Below are 19341 nucleotides of genomic sequence, written 5' to 3'. Positions count from 1 at the left end.
GGTATAGCCATATCCGACAATAAACGTCCTGTGGAGATACTGCAAAGGCATAAAAAAATCCTTTTTGTTCTTTCAGAGGTGGTTAGATTTTTATCAGAGAACTGTGCAAAGGGCTGATAGGGATGTGATTCAAGAAGAGGCGAGAGGAAAGAGAAGAGGGTGGAATTCGTATTTATTGATTTAACCTTTTTTGAGTAACATAACAGCTCCTTCAATGCATGTAATACCTTTTGTCTCATAACAAAAGTAAGCGCTGAAAAATGCCCATTTAAATAATAATCGGTGCATGAGCGCTAATAACATTGCTGGTGCAAACAGAAGCTTGCTCTACCGTGACGAAGTCAAACGGGAAATAGCTCCCACCACAAAATACGCACCCGAAATATTATCATCTGGATAATTTACAAGGTTTAAAGACTGCGTTGCTTGACTTTCTTAGAAAGATAAGGTAAGTCACTTTATTCCACTTGGGGCATCGCCTTCACCATGGAACTTTTTCGAAACTAATATAGCTTTTATCTCTGCTTCAACTGCATCATGTGCTAAATGAAGCTGACAACATAACGCATGATGGTTAAAATATGATGGTTATATTAAGAACATGTGAGCTTGCATGTCTCCTTCCATTTCTCTACATAAAGATATGTGTCTGTATGTCGACATCGAACTAAAATTGAACATTTGAAGTAACATTAACCAGAAGAGAATGTAGTTATGTTTCAAGTTATTGTTATTAACTAGATTTTGTTAAGCTCTAATAATCCCATCTTTAATGCTTAACATAACAATAATACGACAAGTAATGATACAAAAATACGACAAGTTAGGATGCAAGCTTAATACGACAAGTTAGGATGCAACAAAAATACGACAAGTTAAGATGCAACCATAATACGACAAGTTAGGATGCAACAAAAATACGACAAATTAAGATGCAACCATAATACGACAAGTTAGGATGCAACAAAAAGACGACAAGTTAGGATGCAACAAAAAGACGACAAGTTAAGATGCAACAAAAAGATGAAAAGTAAAGATCTAATTGTACTGTCAGTTATATGGAGGTTTAACTGTACTGTTCGTTATTTGGAGGTTTAACAGTACTGTCCGTTATATGGAGGTTTTACTGTACTGTCCGTTATGTGGAGGTCTAACTGTAGTGTCCGTTATATGGAGGTTTTACTGTTCTGTCCGTTATATGGAGGTTTTACTGTTCTGTCCGTTATATAAAAGTTCAACTGTACTGTCCGTTATATGGAGGTCTAACTGTAGTGTCCGTTATACGGAAGTTTAACTGTACTGTCCGTTATATGAAGGTTTAACTGTACTGTCCTTTATATGGAGGTTTAACTGTACTGTCCGTTATATGGAGGCTTAACTGTACTTTCCTTTATTTATCGTTACTGTCCGTTGTATGAAGGTTTAACTATACTGTCCGTTATATTGAGGTTTAACTGTATTGTCCGTTATATGGAGGTTTAACTATACTGTCCGTTATATTGAGGTTAAACTGTATCCGTTGTATGGAGGTTTGACTGTACTGTCCGTTGAGAAGAAAATCAAGATTAGCACCTCACCTAGAGAAGTAAAAAGACGGATCCAGTTTTCAGGTGGTCTCAACGAACAAACATTCGAATCTAACGAATCAGAAACGTCAGCGAAACCACTCTGTTTTTACAGAGCCATAAAAACAAGCTGTAGAATAACCAGATAACAACGTGGTCTGCTTTATAGGCGTGGTGAAATAAGTATGTGAATCAACACAAGGTTGAAATGGTATAAATTTTCGAAACAAAGTAGTTTTGCTGAAGTTTCGTGCGTTAACATTTCGTCCCCACCTAGTGGTGATTTACTTATATGATTGACAGATATAAATACTTTGATTGACAGGTGCTCACTAGTCATGACAGGTTGCTGCTCCACAATCTATAAGGACCAGCACTTCGAGTCTTCAAAAGATGGATAAGGACAAGTCTAGACGGCGGAGAAGAAAACGAAGTGAGTACACATATCATCACACTGAGGCACGAACAGGGCCGTGAAAGGGCCGTGCCTTGCATTGGGAAAACAATAACAGGGTGGATCAAAAATTCTTGCACTTCTTAATTGGGTAAAATCAATTCAGGTTTAGGTAAGTTGGCCGTTCGTTCTTTTCTTTCAAATTTATCAGACAAATCGCTCTCACTTCTTCATTGTAATATAAGAAGTATTTCAAAAAACTTTGATAAATTACAAGATATGCTTTCTACTTTAAATCATCCTTTTAAGTTAATTGCTCTATCTGAAACCTGGCATTCTGACTGTAGAGAGCATATTGCTAATTGTTCTCTCCCAGGTTTTACTTATATATCGAAACCGACTAAATTTTCAGTTGGGGGAGTAGGTTTATTTATAGCTGTTTCTTTTAATTTCATTTTGAGGGAGGACTTATCCATTTCAAATGATCAACAAGAATCTTTATGGGTTGAAATACAAAATAATAAGGGTAGCAAAAACATATTATGTGGAGTTATTTACCGCCATCCAAATAGTTCTCTTGACCCCTTTTTAGAACATTTCTATAAAACCATGGACAAAATCAGTAAGGAGGGAAAGCTCTGCCTTTTTTCAGGTGACATAAATTTGAATTTATTAAATTCAGACTCCCACCAACTAACAGGGGAATTTCTTAATACTTTATTTTCATATTCTTTTCAGCCACAGATCTTGCAACCTACTAGAATAACTGATCATTCGGCCACGCTCATAGACAATATATTTTTTAACTCGCTCGAACATAAAACTTGTAGTGGCAATATTGTTTATCCCTTAACAGATCATCTTCCCAATTTTCTGACAATAGATTCAATTAATATCAATGTCTCAAAAAATGACTTCTACCAAAGGGACTATTCTAGGTTGGATCAGGAAGCTTTAATTAATGATTTTAGCCAAATTGATTGGTCTTTACAGTTTTATGGTATGGATAATGTTAACGATATTTTTTCCTGTTTTCTTGCTAAGTCTAATGAAATAATTAATTCCCATGCTCCAATGAAAAAACTTTCTAGAAAAGAAATTAAATTCAAAGCAAAACCTTGGATATCCAAGGGCATCAGAACTTCGATTAATTATAAGAACAGGCTCTATAGGAAGTTTATTAAATCTAGAAATCAATATCATTTTGAAAAATACAAAATCTATAGAAATAAATTGAACCATTTAATTGCAATAAGTAAGAGAAAATACTATGAAAAGTACTTTAATTTTAACAAATCTAACATAAAAAATATCTGGAAAGGGATAAAAGAAATTGTCGTGCTAAAGCCTAAGGCTCATTTCACACCTTCAAAAATTGTATCTTCTAATAAGGTTTTTACCAATGTAAATGAGATAGCAAATGAGTTCAATTACTTCTTTGCTAATGTTGGCAGAAATATCAGCAACAATATTCCAAAAGTAAACACTTTATTTTCAGAATTTCTTCCAACAGCTAATTCTAACAGCTTTCTTCTAGCTCCCACATCTACAGAGGAAATTAGAAGTATAATCTTAGGAATTAAATCAGGTAAAGCTTGTGGTTCTTCTAGCCTTCCAATTACAGTTCTTAAAATACTAAGCTCTATTATTTCAAGGCCTCTGGAGATATTATACAATCTGTCCTTTTCTTCTGGCATTGTACCTGATGCCTTCAAAATTGCACGTGTCATACCTATTTACAAATCAGGCTCTCATTTTGACACTTCTAATTTTAGACCAATATCATTATTATCTATTTTTAATCAGTTACTTGAAAGGTTAATGTATAACAGAGTCATAAAATTTCTAGACAAATACGATATTTTGTACAAAAATCAATTTGGCTTTCGAGCCAATCATTCTACAGAACATGCTCTTCTGCTTATTACCGATAAAATCCAAAGATCAATTGAGGGTGGTCAATACTCTTGTGGCATATTTCTTGATTTTAGCAAAGCTTTTGATACTGTTGATCATAAAATATTATTAGCAAAACTTTATTCATACGGCATCCGTGGCATAGCTTATGAATGGTTTGTTTCCTACTTATCAAACAGGCAACAGTTTGTTTCTATTGGTAATGTGTCATCTGCACCACTACCAATAACATGTGGAGTGCCTCAAGGTTCAGTACTTGGTCCCCTTCTCTTTCTTCTGTACATTAATGATTTTAATAACTGCTCCAACTTATTTGACTTTCATTTATTTGCTGATGATGCCAATTTATTTTGTGCCGATTCTTCATTGACATCCTTAGAGACCAAAGTAAACACAGATCTGTATAATATAAATCGTTGGCTTTGTGCAAATAAATTGGCTTTGAACATCAGTAAAACTAATTTTGTCATTTTTCGACCAGCACAAAAGAGGCTGGCTAGTTCTATTTCTTTATCAATCAATAATAATACCATTAAACAAAAAAATAATATCAAATATCTTGGTGTAGTTATTGACTCCTTTCTTAACTGGAAGGAGCACATTAACCAGTTAAGTAAGAAAATCTCCAGAGGGGTCGGAATAATAGCAAAGCTGCGTTACTATGTATCACCAACAATTCTCACTCAGCTATATTATTCTCTAATTTATCCATTTCTTACTTATGGTGCTATTATTTGGGGCAACACATATGAATCAACAATCAAGCCTCTTTTTATTTTACAGAAGAAAGCTGTTAGAATCATAACTTTCTCATCTTACATTGAACATACTTCCCTATCTTTAGAAAACTAAATATCTTGAAATCTCCTGATCTAATCTATTACTTAAACACAATATTTATGTACAAATTTAATTTGAATCTACTTCCAACTCCTTTTGATTCTTTTTTTACTACGGTTGCTTCAAGGCACAAATATAATACAAGACTGGCTTCTAAATCATCGTACTGCCTCCCTTTACCTCGAACTAATTATGGAAAGTTTAATATTCGTTTTAAAGGTGCCTCAATTTGGAATAACATCAAAGAACCTACCAAAACCATGCGTTTGCCTAGCTTCAAGGCTGCAATAAAGACCTCAATCCTTGAAAATTATTAGCTTCTATCTAGTTTTTTTGTTTTATTGCATTTTATTTTGCTGCTGCTTTCATGTATTTTGTATTCGTGCCTTGTACGTCCTTGCTATACGCTCCATTTAATTGAACTATTTTGTGCTGCCTAGCCAGATTAGCTTTTTAGTTACTTCTAGGCAGCCAATACCCAAAATCTGTAATTATTATTTATTTTCTTACTGTAATTTCTGTGTGTGGTATAAATAAAGTTATATTGCCTTGCCTTGCCTTGCCTTTGCCAGGTTCTTTTGGCACCTTTCAGGGGCGATCTAGTGGTCGTGATGAGCGTGCCTCCGCCCCCTCGTATTTTCAGATATTTGACTTAAAAATAACAAGAAATATAAAGAAATCCACGGAAGAACAATAATTCCGCCTCCCCCTTTCGTGGAACCCTTGTTTTGGATCAACTTTCTTCGAACTCCTAGATACGCCTCAGCCTTTTTTTGTCATACGCCTCAGCCTCTCTTTGTGATCCGCCCCAGCCTTTCTGTGTGACCATTGTTTTAGTTGTGTGAGCAGGGACATCGTCGACACCGTGTTCCTTTTATATATAGCAGACTTAATTTAATCACTTCAAAACAGCACCTAAGTGCAGTTTGGGGAGATGTTAGTTGTTCGTTGCATTACGCCCTTGTAGCTTTAGAAATTCAAATATGAGGTATTTGTTTCGCTTTTAAATCTATACGAATATGTCCAACTGTACATTGCAAGCAACTGAACACTCAACCTCATGTGTAAAGAAATACACTCTTTTTTATAAGGACGTCTCATTTTTTGTTTTGGCTGGGCCGTTCTTATTTTTGGGACATTCTAAGGCTGATTATGTTCTTAACGATGTTCTTAAATTTTAGTTTGTATAAGAATATAATACCCAATGAATTATGAGGAAAAGAATAAACACTTATGATTAATAGTAATAAAAAGTTTGTTACTATGACCAGTACAATTCTATTCTGCATTTTAGAACGCATCAGGACTAAAAAGTGAGGGTTTAGTGTTTGCTAGCGTGTGATCCGGGTACATCATAACGTTACAATAAAAACGAATAAATGAAAAAGTAAAAGTAAAAGTATGGATGGAAAGGTGCAGAGCCAACAGTTCCTTTTATTGTTTCCCACTGCGTTTTTAATGTGCAAAGATTTCCAGTCCCTTGAGAACGCGGGAAGAAACTCTATCAATAGTTATCACGTCGCAGCCAAGGATGGATGCAGCATAAATTGTCACTCTTCCTTGTAAATTTTGTCGCCTTTACATAGACTGGTAATTTCAGTCTGAAACACAGGAGTAAAATACTACCATGCGGTAATATTTTCGTCTTGTCTCGATTGGTGGCTATCCCAAACGCTGTAGAAAGCCAGCCACCCCCCTCCCCCCCCCCCACCTGTCCTGTGTGCATACAAAACGAGCTGCCCGCCTCTGGACACTATATCATCCTGATGTCTTTTTTGTTATGGAGGTCCCATGATCCAGCGGCATACTCCAGGTGTGGGTGAACTAATCGTGGTATGCTCGCGCCTTCACAAATTCTAGGCATTTGTCGAGGTTCCTGTGTAAATGGAAGGGCATGGTCGCCTTTGGCAGAGATCTGACTAGTATGGGTTAACTGGGAAATAGGCTATCCGCGTAAAAGGAGCGCATTAAAATTTGATAAGAACTTTGAATAAATCAGCATTAATCCTTATCTCTCCCTCTCCGAGAAAGAAACACTTTTTTATAATGTCTGCATTAATTAAATCAACTTTATTTCCGGTCTCTCTTCATTTTGAACTAAAGAAAAAACAGGTAATAAAGGCTGCGCAAAAAAAGAGGGTGGGGGAAAATGTGCTTTAAAAATAGAGTTTTTAACAAAAGTGAATTGAGAGTCAAGGTTTCAAATCCGCTACTATATGTAACTTATAAGGCTTCTCCTATAAAATCTTCATTTCAGCTAACGTAAAAATTCAAACCACTTTGCTGCTATGTTCCTCTCTATTCAAAGAACCTCAGTTGTTAATTGGTGTAAATCCTTTCGTACTTTTCTATGGCTATTGATAACCAAGAGGCTTTTGCCCATTGGGTGCCTATTTTAATCTAATGTTGTCCAAGTTTCAATTTCTTTATCAAAGTCATTATCTGACATGTGTTGAGATCTCGACTATCTTAGCTTGTGGGGAACGGATAATTCGCGCTATCACCAATACAATCGCATCGAACTCGCACGAACTAGCCGTAAATTACCGGGGCTTACCGATGCCCTCTCGAAGCCCCAAAAAGATAAAAAAAGCATGTTTTAGCATCTTTTACCCGCACTCGGCACATAAATACCCGCAAAAATTAACTGGTGTGTGCGACTTTTATAGAAATTCGCTAACCTTTCAATCTTTACTCAGAAGAAATTAAATTGGGCGAACACGAATGGGAATACTTGGTATTCATTAAGAAACGATTCTTTCTTGCACGAAAATGGGAATTTGTTATAAAATATCACAAATGACTAGCACACCGCCATGGGACTCAATGGACAAAAGCGGGCCTTAGCAACCAATCGGATGGGTTTATTCAAAGGCTAGCAAAGGTGGCTGTAGTGTTGGTCGCTTTCTATGCAAGTGTAGTTTGGAGCATGTAATTGAAGCATAACAAAAGGTCTTGGATTTAGTTGCTGGTGGAACTTCTAGCAAAAGTAAAGCGGTTTTAATGAATACAAGCAAAACAAACGAACTGGCATGCCGAGCCGGAACTATTCAGTAAAAACTGTTAAACGTTTATGTAATGCGGCATTATTAGCCTATGATCTTTCGTTTTCTGCGATGTTTAAAGTCATTGTTAAAAGCTTTATTCCCGTGTGAAGATACACCTCAGCAACAGCTGACGGTTTTAGCTGATTAGATACCCCTATTGTCATCCAGCCAATCCCGAACCACCCATCACCCCTCTATTCACAGCTCCACATGTTAGGCGAACTTCATGCATATTTATGAGTAGTCGCCGTGTCGCGTGCAACCATTGTTTGAGGCGATATATTTGTAAATACGTGCCATATATGGTATGGGGCCGTATTCTCACGGGCCTCAGATTGCAGGAAATGTTCCCACGATCATAAAAGCTGACGAGCGCGATCACTGAGATCTTCTCTTGATGCAAAGTTCTCGTACTTCGGTGAATTGTTTTCCATTGCGGTTTACACGTCCAACCCGCTAAAACTGTTTACGGTTAATGCGTCGATGGAGTTCTTTCATGCCGAGTAAACTTTGCAGTTGCTTGTTCCAAACTCAATTTTGGACTGAACGGGGGAATAACTTGTTTCGGACGAGGCACGTTGCTGGCATGAATGGGTTTTGCTTCTTGGCCTCAGCCGTTTACTGATTTAATTGGCTCTCTAGGTAAGCAAACCAAATTGGCGTTTACTGAAGGTATGTTTTGATCGAATGATTTCCTATTTGTCTAGCGCAGTTTAAACTACTCGTCTCTGTACTGAGATTGACCCCGGGAACTAACCATCTTCTATGATGTGCTTCGTAGATGATTCGAAGCGCCAATTTGGTGGCCTCTTTATCGAGTTCAAGCAGAAAATCGGACAGAATTCACATTCGAGACGATACATTAGAAGAAATAAGTGGGTTTCATCCGTACAACGGCCCGATGCGTAGGGCAGCCTCAAGTTTAACTTCACCGCAACCACCGATCAAAAGATTTCACTTCGACAGCTACTCACCGAACGAGTTGGCGCCTTCAAATGGCAGCCTTGATTCGGCTCTTTACCAAGCACAGATTTCATCTAACGTCCAAGGAAATTATGTTCCAGTTTCCGAAAGCCATCGCGACCGTAAGTATTCGTGTTTTCCACTCCAAACTTTAGTTCGCAGTGTTGTTCATTTCTCGGTGATCGGTGACCCGTCGCTCTTGAAATCCAACACCGAGAAAGAAGCAAATTTACCAAAGATCGCCTTTGTTATTCATTTGATCAAACGTTCTTGAACCCCCATTTCCACACACAAGAAGTTAATATACTAAATTATAGGACAGGGAAACTGTTTATTAGTTAAAAGTCAGTTTTAGAGTTCAGTCTAGTTCGATATCTTTGCTGCCCAACATGCGTATGTTGAATAGTTTTATGTAAATTGAACTTTACCACTAAACGCCCCTCGTAATAGACTGTGGGAAATACGGCTTGTTTTTTCTCACGCATTCTTATCGTCCCAGACTGATTTAAAATTCATGAATTTAATCGAATTTCTCAGCGTCCAAGAGGCTTTGTCTCATTCAAGGGTTTTTCGTCGTAAGTGTTTACCAAATCGACCCAAAGAGACAATTTTGTTTAACATTTTCTTTTGGGTAAGTATATATTTTCAGTTTGAGGAAACGTGCAATTGTATGCATAAAACATGACGAACGCAAATAACTTACTCTATTGTTTTCGATGTATTTTCATATATTTTGGGGCTTCTGATATCGGAATAAAATGCTTTAGTTTAGGATATATAAGTAAGCTTAATATTTTAGTTATTCGCGCAATGTTTTTTTCTTTGTCGAGTTTCGTTGCTTCTCGTTGAGTAGCAAGAAAGGTCAAGTTTTCAGTTGCGGAAAAAAAGACTGGGGCAGTCATTACAAATCGTGTTTTTGCGTGGTTTCTTCGTGATAACAAAGATAGCTGGGTTTCCGCTGAATTTTTCTAGGAGCCTTAAAACTAAAGTCGGCCTACGTTTCTCCAATTTGTGGTTTAAAGAATTCAACTTTTCATCAGTTAATGGATATTAATTTGAATAAACGACTTTAATAAATGTGATTCAAGGAAGAGTTGCAATTGTTAATGTTAATAAAGGCAGAAGTCTATCTTTAGTGGATTTTGTTAATATTTTTGTTTGAGTATTTTCATTACGTCGGCGTCTTATTCAATACTAACAAAGGGCAGTGAGATAAACACGGTCTTCTTTCTCTGTTTAATTAATAATGCTGTAACCTCTCTTCTTATATTTTCAAAATTATTACAAAGTTTAACCTGCAGTAAGTTTAAATGTGTGGCAGGGAAGGGAGAGGGCATGGGTACAAGTGTGTTTGCGTGTTTGGGGGGGGGGGATCAGGTATGGGAAACAAGTTCTCTTATCTGTCCACAGTAAATGTCTATGGGGGGAGGGGTAAAAGTAATCTAATCTGCTCACAGTAAATGTCTATGGGGGAGGGGTAAAAGTAATCTAATCTGCTCACAGTAAATGTCTATGGGGGAGGGGTAAAAGTCATCTGATCTGCTCACAGTAAATGTCTATGGGGGGAGATGTAAAAGTCATCTAATCTGCTCACAGTAAATATCTATGGGGGAGGGGTAAAAGTCATCTAATCTGCTCACAGTAAATGTCTATGGCGGGAGGGGTAAAAGTCATCTAATCTGCTCACAGTAAATGTCTATTGGGGAGGGGTAAAAGTCATCTAATCTGCTCACAGTAAATGTCTATGAGGGGAGGGGTAAAAGTAATCTAATCTGCTCACAGTAAATGTCTATGGGGGGAGGGGTAAAAGTCATCTAATCTGCTCACAGTAAATGTCTATGGGGGGAGGGGTAAAAGTCATCTAATCTGCTCACAGTAAATGTCTATGGGGGGAGGGGTAAAAGTCATCTGATCTGCTCACAGTAAATGTCTATGGGGGGAGGGGTAAAAGTCATCTAATCTGCTCACAGTAAATGTCTATGGGGGAGGGGTAAAAGTCATCTGATCTGCTCGCGGTGAGTGTCTATAGGGGGGGGTGGGTAAAAGTCATCTGATCTGCTCACAGTAAATGCCTATGGGGGGAGGGGTAAAAGTCATCTAATCTGCTCACAGTAAATGTTTATGGGGGGAGGGGTAAAAGTCATCTGATCTGCTCACAGTAAATGTCTATGGGAGGAGGGGTAAAAGTCATCTAATCTGCTCACAGTAAATGTCTATGGGGGAGGGGTAAAAGTCATCTGATCTGCTCGCGGTGAGTGTCTATAGGGGGGGGGGGGTAAAAGTCATCTGATCTGCTCACAGTAAATGCCTATGGGGGGAGGGGTAAAAGTCATCTAATCTGCTCACAGTAAATGTTTATGGGGGGAGGGGTAAAAGTCATCTGATCTGCTCACAGTAAATGTCTATGGGAGGAGGGGTAAAAGTCATCTAATCTGCTCACAGTAAATGTCTATGGGGGAGGGGTAAAAGTCATCTGATCTGCTCGCGGTGAGTGTCTATGGGGGGGGGGTAAAAGTCATCTGATCTGCTCACAGTAAATGCCTATGGGGGGAGGGGTAAAAGTCATCTAATCTGCTCACAGTAAATGTTTATGGGGGGAGGGGTAAAAGTCATCTGATCTGCTCACAGTAAATGTCTATGGGAGGAGGGGTAAAAGTCATCTAATCTGCTCACAGTAAATGTAACGGATTGCAAAGCTTCTGGGAGATCCAGGCAAAAATTCACGAGGGGAGGGCCAGTCAACACTCCTCTCCCCAAAGTCAGATGGTTTTTTATAAGTCTTTTCAACCCAAAGCCAAACAAATCAATTCCAGGTCATACAGGCCTAGAATAGCAGAGTAAACAATTCTTGAATCAATTTGGTTTCAGAAAGGACAGCATTTAGGAAAGCTGTGGTGATTCATTAGAAAATTATATTCTCAACCAGGCAAAGCCAAACAAAAAACATCACCATGAATCCATTTTTGCTTGCAAATAACCATAAGCACTGCACTCATTTATGCCCCAATAGACTTCATGATGTCCTAGGACACTCTCCCAATATGCTTGTCTGTCAGTCTGTTATTTTGTAAATTCAGCTAAAAAATAGCCAGGAGTCAATGGGTTAATACAGTTATTGTGTTTAGAAACGTTCCCTTAAATGAGCCTTGCTGTTGGTTGCACTTATTGTTTTATTATCTCTAGATATTTAATGCTACCCCAATAAAAAAAGTTTTATCATTGTTATTTATAAGTATAAATGTATGAAGGAGGGGAACCATAATTTAGCTTTAATTTTAAGGAAACATGGTTATTGTGTATATAAGAAGGGACCTTTATTTAAGCCTTTCTTTTGGTGACATTTTTTTGTATGTATAGGAAGGGACCCCTACCACAGGGTGGGTGTATACTCATCAACTCCAAAGCACGGTCATGATGCATTAGCAAGCCCAGAGACCAGGGGTCTAGCTCCTATTAACATGACTGCCGGACAGCCAAGCCCACCCACAACACCCTCTCCACTACCTGATGATGAAGAATGCTTGCACAATGAGAGTTCAAGGTAACTAGGAGGGGCAGGTGCCACGCCTTACACCCATAGTGCAGGATGTATCATCACAAGTGTATCATGTTCATGACAAAATCAGTTGCTGAACAAGTGTGTTTGACAACCAACCATCATCAAATATTTGTATGACTACATTCAATATGCTTAAACATGTTTTGAAGATTTTGTTCCATTGCCAAATACGATTAGTTTGTTAGACTTTTACCCTGAATATAACTTATAACTTGCTCCTTAGAATCCCCTTCTGTCCATACATACCAACCAAGTTGACAAAAGCTGCCATGGACAGATATCTCACTGATGTAGTCCACAGAAATGGCCTACAAACTGTGGTGATATTCCATGCCAAAGTTGCTCAGAAATCTTATGGGAATGAGAAAAGGTCAGTCCAGCTTTGGTAATACATTGAATAAGATTGAATGATAAACCTTCCTGTATTAAATAAAAAACAATGGTCCCATTGGTAATAAGAGTCCTCATCTATGCAACTATTCCCTTGAATAATTGCTATTCATATCAACTTCTTGGTGTAAGACTTTTTTCTTTGCTTGTAGATTCTTCTGCCCCCCACCGTGTGTCTATTTGTTTGGTGAGGGCTGGCGTAATCGGCAACGGCTTCTGCAACAGGCTGGGGAAGATGATGGAAACAATCAACAACCAGTGGCTTTTATTGGAATCGGCAATAGCAGTGAGCAAGAAATGCAACAACTAATTATAGAAGAAAAGGTGCGACAGGAGCATGCCTTATGGGTAATGCTGAAGACGCCGCTTGGTATCATCTACATTTATGACAATTATATAATTTTTATTTGTTATTTTTATTTGCACCAAGCTCTAAAACATTGTTCAGTAATTACCTTTAGAGGGAAGTTGGCTGAAAACTACATTTTTTTGTAAACGTTCAACACAAATAATAACAAAAAATTCATTTGATTTCAAAATAAATCTGAAATACCTGTGAGATTTGTGGATAGACTTGGAAAAAAATAGTACAAATCATGATAAGGTACCTGTAAGAACTTGATCTGCTCTCAAACTGTGTAAAAAACTATGTTCTGCAAGAACTAATAAAATTTGCTTTTTTTTCAAATTTTAACTTCTTTGTTTTTCAATTTTAGGGATACGGTGCTGCCAAAACGTTATTTATTTCGGACTCCGACAAAAGAAAACATTTTGAGCTATCAGTCAAGGTAACATCAAACTATTTGTTTGCAGTTCATATGTCAATGCATGATATTAAAATAGATGTTTTCTTATTTATCTTCCCAGTTGCTCTACCCAAATGGTGACCATGTTGGCATTTTTAACTCAAAGAGAATAAAGGTATCTATTTATGGACTTAGACTAGGATTGTTACTAGCAGTATGTCTAACTAACATAAATGCCTCTTTCTAGGTCATATCCAAGCCATCTAAAAAGAAGCAATCATTAAAGAATGCAGACTGTGAGTAGAGCATTGACTTTAATGTATTATGCTATCAGGAACACTATTTGAAATAACATATACCAATCATAATATCATGTATGTGATTAAATACAATCCATATTGGAATGACTATTGATCAGTAATTTTAAGGCGCGTCCGATCCGCCCGAGGGGGGGGGGGGGGAAGGAAAGCATAGTATTGAAGGTTCACAGGCAGGCGCGTACACAGGGGGTGCAGGGTGGGCGTGCACCCTGCACCCCCTGTGTACGCGCCTGCTTTTAAAGGAAAACATTTTTTTATATTTGCACATGGCCTCTAGACTTTGGTTTAACATCACTTATTACTAAGATTCAAAGTTCCCAAACTAGAGATTTAGCTAGTAACTAAACCAAACATAGGCTATAATATTAAAGTGCAGGTAATTGATTTGATTGCATGTTTTGTGTTTTAGTGTGTATTCAGTCTGGTTCTACAGTAGCCCTGTTCAACAGACTCCGCTCTCAGACTGTTAGCACTCGGTATCTGCATGTAGAGAATGGAAACTTCCATGCAAGCAGCCAGCAATGGGGAGCTTTCACTATACATCTGTGTGAGTATTACCAGACACAGTACTTGATACAGGATAGCACCTGTTACCTGTTACCTGTCCTCCTCGTGCCGTGTGGCACATAGGGCCTTCACAGTGCTTTTCCACTTTTTCCTGTGTGCTGCTTTTGACCGCACCTTGTCCCAGTTCCTCTACCCCGCCTTGCCTCTCTCCCTTTTCACAGTCCTTTGCCATGTTGTTTTGGGTCTTCCCTGTTATAGCACCTGTATAAATGATTAAAAGCTATTATTAGTGGGATGTTGTGTAATAATCTTTCATTGCATTATGTTTAGTGGATGATGAAGAGTCAGAAAGTGAGGAATTTACTGTAAGAGAAGGCTATATTCACTATGGCTCCACTGTCAAGCTTGTCTGTTCTGTTACTGGGATGGCTCTACCAAGACTTGTAAGTCAGAATTGTAATTAATATTTATCATTGTCCTCCTGATATGTTTTTGTTGACAGGGAGTGGGGTAAGGGAGTTGGCCCACTTCCATGAACATACTATCAAGGTCTAGGTATTTTCATTGTGAAGCTAGACACTAAGGTTCTATAATGGTGGTATTTTTTATAGATTGTAAGGAAAGTGGACAAACAGACGTCACTGCTAGATGCTGATGACCCAGTGTCACAGTTACATAAGGTAAAATAATGTCAAAAGTCATGCACCTTAACCTCTGTCATTAACTCTCGCGTCATAGTCATGCACCATAACCCAAGTCATTAATCTTACATCATAGTCATGCACCATAACCCCAGTCATTAATCTTACATCATAGTCATGCACCATAACCTCTGTCATTAACTCTTACATCATAGTCATGCACCATAACCCCAGTCATTAATCTTACATCATAGTCATGCACCATAACCCCAGTCATTAATCTTACATCATAGTCATGCACCATAACCCCAGTCGTTAACTGTCATGTCAAAAGTCATGCACCATAACCCCAGTCATTAATCTTACATCATAGTCATGCACCATAACCCCAGTCATTAACTCTTACGTCACAAGTCATGCACCATAACCCCAGTCATTAACTCTCACGTCATAGTCATGCACCATAACCCCAGTCATTAATCTTACATCATAGTCATGCACCATAACCCCAGTCATTAATCTTAGATCATAGTCATGCACCATAACCTCTGTCATTAACTCTCACGTCATGAGTCATGTACCATAACCCCAGTCATTAACTCTCATGTCATGAGTCATGCACCTTAACCTCTGTCATTAACTCTCACGTCATAAGTCATGCACCGTAACCTCTGTCATTAACTCTCATATCCTGGCATGCACCATAACCCCAGTCATTAATCCCATTCTAATGGTGTTAATTTCTTTAAAGGTTGCATTTTACATGAAAGACACAGAGCGCATGTATTTGTGTTTGTCTCAAGAAAGAATAATACAGTTCCAGGTAAGATCACAACATACCTCATGTATGCCCCATGTATAGAAATGTAAGTTAACTATCTATGTGTGCTTTAGGTAACCTTATATCCCATGTATAGAAATGTAAGTTAACTATCTATGTGTGCTTTAGGTAACCTTATATCCCATGTATAGAAATGTTAAGTTGACTATTTTGTGTGATTTAGGCGACTCCCTGTCCCAAAGAAAGCAATAAAGAAATGATAAATGATGGAGCATCATGGACAATTATAAGTACAGGTAATTTAATCATTTATTATAACAGGAAATTCAGTCATTTATAATAACAGGCAATTCAAACATTTGTAATAATAGGTATTTCAGTGATTTATAAGTCTAGGTAAATTCAATCATTTATAAGTACTGGTAATTCAATTATAATGCAATGAAATCAAATGCCTGTAATGTTTAATGCGCTAAACATGTAATAATTGTATGTTTTTAGACAAAGCAGAGTGTAACTTCTATGAGGGTATGGGTCCTGTTCGCTCTCCTGTGACTCCGGTTCCATTTGTGAGTCACCTTCAAGTGAGTATAGTCATATTTGCACAAACTCCATGAACGCTAGCCACATGGGAGGAATGGTGCTTAGAGTTTTATGTTAAGGCTGTTGTTTCTTAAATAACATCGACATACTATTTTCCAACACTATTTTGCCCGCAATGTTGGCCACTGTTGCTTGAATGTAACGGGAACTCTGTTATTTTCAGCTTAATGGCGGGGGAGATGTTGCGATGTTGGAGCTAACGGGAGAGAACTTCACGGCAAACCTCAAGGTGTGGTTTGGAGATGTTGAGGCTGAGACGATGTACAGGTAAGACCTCCCTTGCAACTCCATGCAAACAGCAACAATATCATTCAACCAACTGACCAAAACACATAGGAAATTTTGGCAACCTTCTTTGCAATACGTCTCAACATGATGCACCATGAGACTTATCTTAGATTAATGATACGAAGAAGTAGTTTGGATAACACACAAAAAAGGTTGTATGTAATTTGTGACTTGAATAGATGTACGTTTTTGTCCTTTTAAAAGATGTCTTAACTTGCACATTTAAAAGGTTCTTATATTGTTTCAATTTCTTCTACCAGATGCGGAGAAAGTCTTCTGTGCGTTGTACCGGACATCTCGGCTATACGGGGCGGATGGAGGTTTGTCCGGCAGCCAACGGAGGTTGCAGTGAGCCTAGTAAGATGTGATGGTGTGATCTATCCTACTGGTCTAACGTTCACCTACACTCCCGAGCCAGTTGAACGTCCGGCACTCTCAGTTGCCGACTCATTATTACGAGGGGAGTTATAACAGTGGGCTACAAGAGTCGGTATTGCGAAAAGTATATATCAGAGCTTCAGGAAGTGCAGGGATCTATGCTCCAAGAATCAGCACAGGGAATAATTGTATACTGTTCTCAACATGTCGCTCACGAAAAAAAAGAGGATAATAACCACTGAGAGATGGCATAACAAACCTCAAAGAGCCAAAGACTTTGATGCTTCCTTAAACGCTCTTCAGGCTGCGCTATGCTAATACTGGTCATTCTCTCCTAATTTGGTGTTTTACCGGACGTTCGGGTGTCCGGTGCCCTGTCCGGCCTCATTACAGACATGGTTGTAAACAACTGCTTTTTCGCTCCTGCAACACACGAACGCTGGAAACATCAGTACATACGTTACAAAGTGCAACAACAGGGGTACAGTCAACGTCTATTTGATTTTCACGTTTGAATTTGATGGACACATTTATTTTCACGTGCTAGACTTCCATCTCTTTGATTATCGTACGCGATTTCTTCGTGTAAATACTGCTTTTACATAGTGCATATTTCATACTCGGATCAGAGACCATGCATATTCTACACGCGGTGGTGACGTCTGCCCTATCATAAGTATTGTATAAAACATTAAAGTTATTGTTAGTTCAAAGAGGTTATTCTAAGTAACAAAGGCCTTCTAAATTGGGAGCGTCTTTATAACCCTGCTAACTCGATAGTGTACATAGTTTGGACGTGTTAGAAGACCAGAAAGCCTTAATGCGTATCCTGTACCGGGGCATGGCCTCAGCTGACGGACATTGAGCTCCTGTCGGACGTTCAGTTTATCGGCCCGTTTTAGTGGTTTGACCCTTTTTCATAGGGAGGGCTGTTGCTATTTTGATGACATCATTCCCACACCCTAAGGAAGACGCACCAAGCGGGTGTGCTAGACATGTATGGGCTCGCAAATCCTTGAATCAGCGGCAATACCATGGCGACGCATGCGCATAGGTCAGGAAGGGCCTGGTAGATTATTTAGTTAGTCAAATGTATCTATAATACTCAGATGTACGTTAGTGTTGACGGAGTCGACCTCACTTAGCCAGCATCTGGCTTCACCAGTACATTCAGCGAAATGCCAAGATTGCTTACTCCAGCGGTTTTAAGTATTCTTGCGAACTAGAAGATAAAGGTATATGCTCTGATTTCTGTCAATCGAGATTTTATATACGGAAATACTACTCATGAATTCGCGATTTATGTTTGGCATGATTGCATTCCGCAGAATACTTACATTCAAATTTGTTGTGTCGCGGTGACCTTGATGTAGCCATCAGTCAGCCATCAAACTCGTGCGTTGCATGATTTCAATATCGCCCCAGAAACCATTTGGCTCTGCATGCAAGATAAAAGAGAGAAACCGATTGACGAAACGTAAAACTTGGGTCATCACGACACGATGAATTCAGTTATCAACCGCTTTTTAGTTTGTTGGGAGGGGAGGGAGACTTCTTGAATGCGACACCAGATATATTATTTGATTAAAAAAAACTACTTTGATGATCTACCGTCAACAGATTATCAGGATAGCTATTGCATTTTATTACAACACAAATGACTATGTTATACAGAAGACCTGGGAATTATTTTGTATGGTCTGATCCCGTATAAATAAAAACATTATGATACAATTCTCTTAGTCGTCTTTGTTATGTCTTGCTGGTTTGCAACAAATCGTACGGGGTGGTGATCCGCAAACTCAAATTCAATCCATAAACATAGCGCATCTTGTTTGATTGCGTAGAAATTTAGCCTTTGGGGAAAGGTTTCAGTTACAACTTGTCAACTCTTAAGGCCCTATCACACGCACACTTTCAGTTACAACTTTTCTCGCACCCGCCATGCCACACGAAGTTTTTTGTTTTTGCAAATTGAAGAAAGTTGTTGCGGAAAGAAGTGAATTCTACTTTTCGTGCGACTTTGTGAGAAGAAAAACTAATTGCATAGGGGTTGTTACCAGGGGAGTATCTAGCTGTGTTTGGTTTAGTGACAAAGGGAGGAGGGGGCATTGTTTTGTTACGTATGGCTTTCTGGCAGCCCAAAGAGGGGTTTTAAACCCCCTAAACCCTCCCCCTAGATCAGCTTCTGGTCACACGTAAGAAAACGCGCGTGCGACTTGCAATTCATCTTTTTTGCGAGAAGTTGCAAGAGAAAATACGTACATGTGATAAGGCCTCTGGTATGGATCACTACAACTGTGCATTCCAGGGGTTGTCACACCGCCGGTAGCGCGACGAACAAGTACCGGTGAGGTTGCCGTGACGCGACTAGCTGCTGGCACCAGGGGGTATAACCACGT

General features: G+C 38.7%; 1 protein-coding gene across 5 annotated transcripts; it reads left to right on the top strand.

Annotated features, from left to right (window-relative positions):
- Positions 1-343: 343 nt before the first annotated feature.
- Positions 344-18673, top strand: LOC5513203 (recombining binding protein suppressor of hairless). Of its 5 annotated transcripts, none has more exons than XM_032382777.2 (16): positions 344-448; positions 1891-1998; positions 12084-12267; positions 12509-12655; positions 12828-13023; positions 13392-13463; positions 13543-13596; positions 13669-13717; positions 14151-14288; positions 14579-14691; positions 14860-14928; positions 15641-15712; positions 15894-15966; positions 16172-16254; positions 16437-16540; positions 16822-18673. In XM_032382777.2, the coding sequence occupies exons 2-16, from the start codon at positions 1959-1961 to the stop codon at positions 17030-17032; spliced, it is 1605 nt and encodes a 534-aa protein (XP_032238668.2). In that variant the 5' UTR covers positions 344-448; positions 1891-1958; the 3' UTR covers positions 17033-18673. The 5 variants fall into 5 exon arrangements, with proteins under 5 accessions (XP_032238668.2, XP_032238667.2, XP_032238666.2 ...); XM_032382776.2 differs by lacking the exons at positions 344-448; positions 1891-1998 and adding exons at positions 8090-8405; positions 8476-8848; XM_032382775.2 differs by lacking the exons at positions 344-448; positions 1891-1998 and adding exons at positions 8090-8435; positions 8545-8848.
- Positions 18674-19341: the final 668 nt, after the last annotated feature.

The sequence above is a fragment of the Nematostella vectensis genome, chromosome 3 (genome assembly GCF_932526225.1).
Source record: "Nematostella vectensis chromosome 3, jaNemVect1.1, whole genome shotgun sequence".
Taxonomy (NCBI): domain Eukaryota; kingdom Metazoa; phylum Cnidaria; class Anthozoa; order Actiniaria; family Edwardsiidae; genus Nematostella; species Nematostella vectensis.
This window is presented reverse-complemented; position numbering and strand designations above follow the sequence as displayed.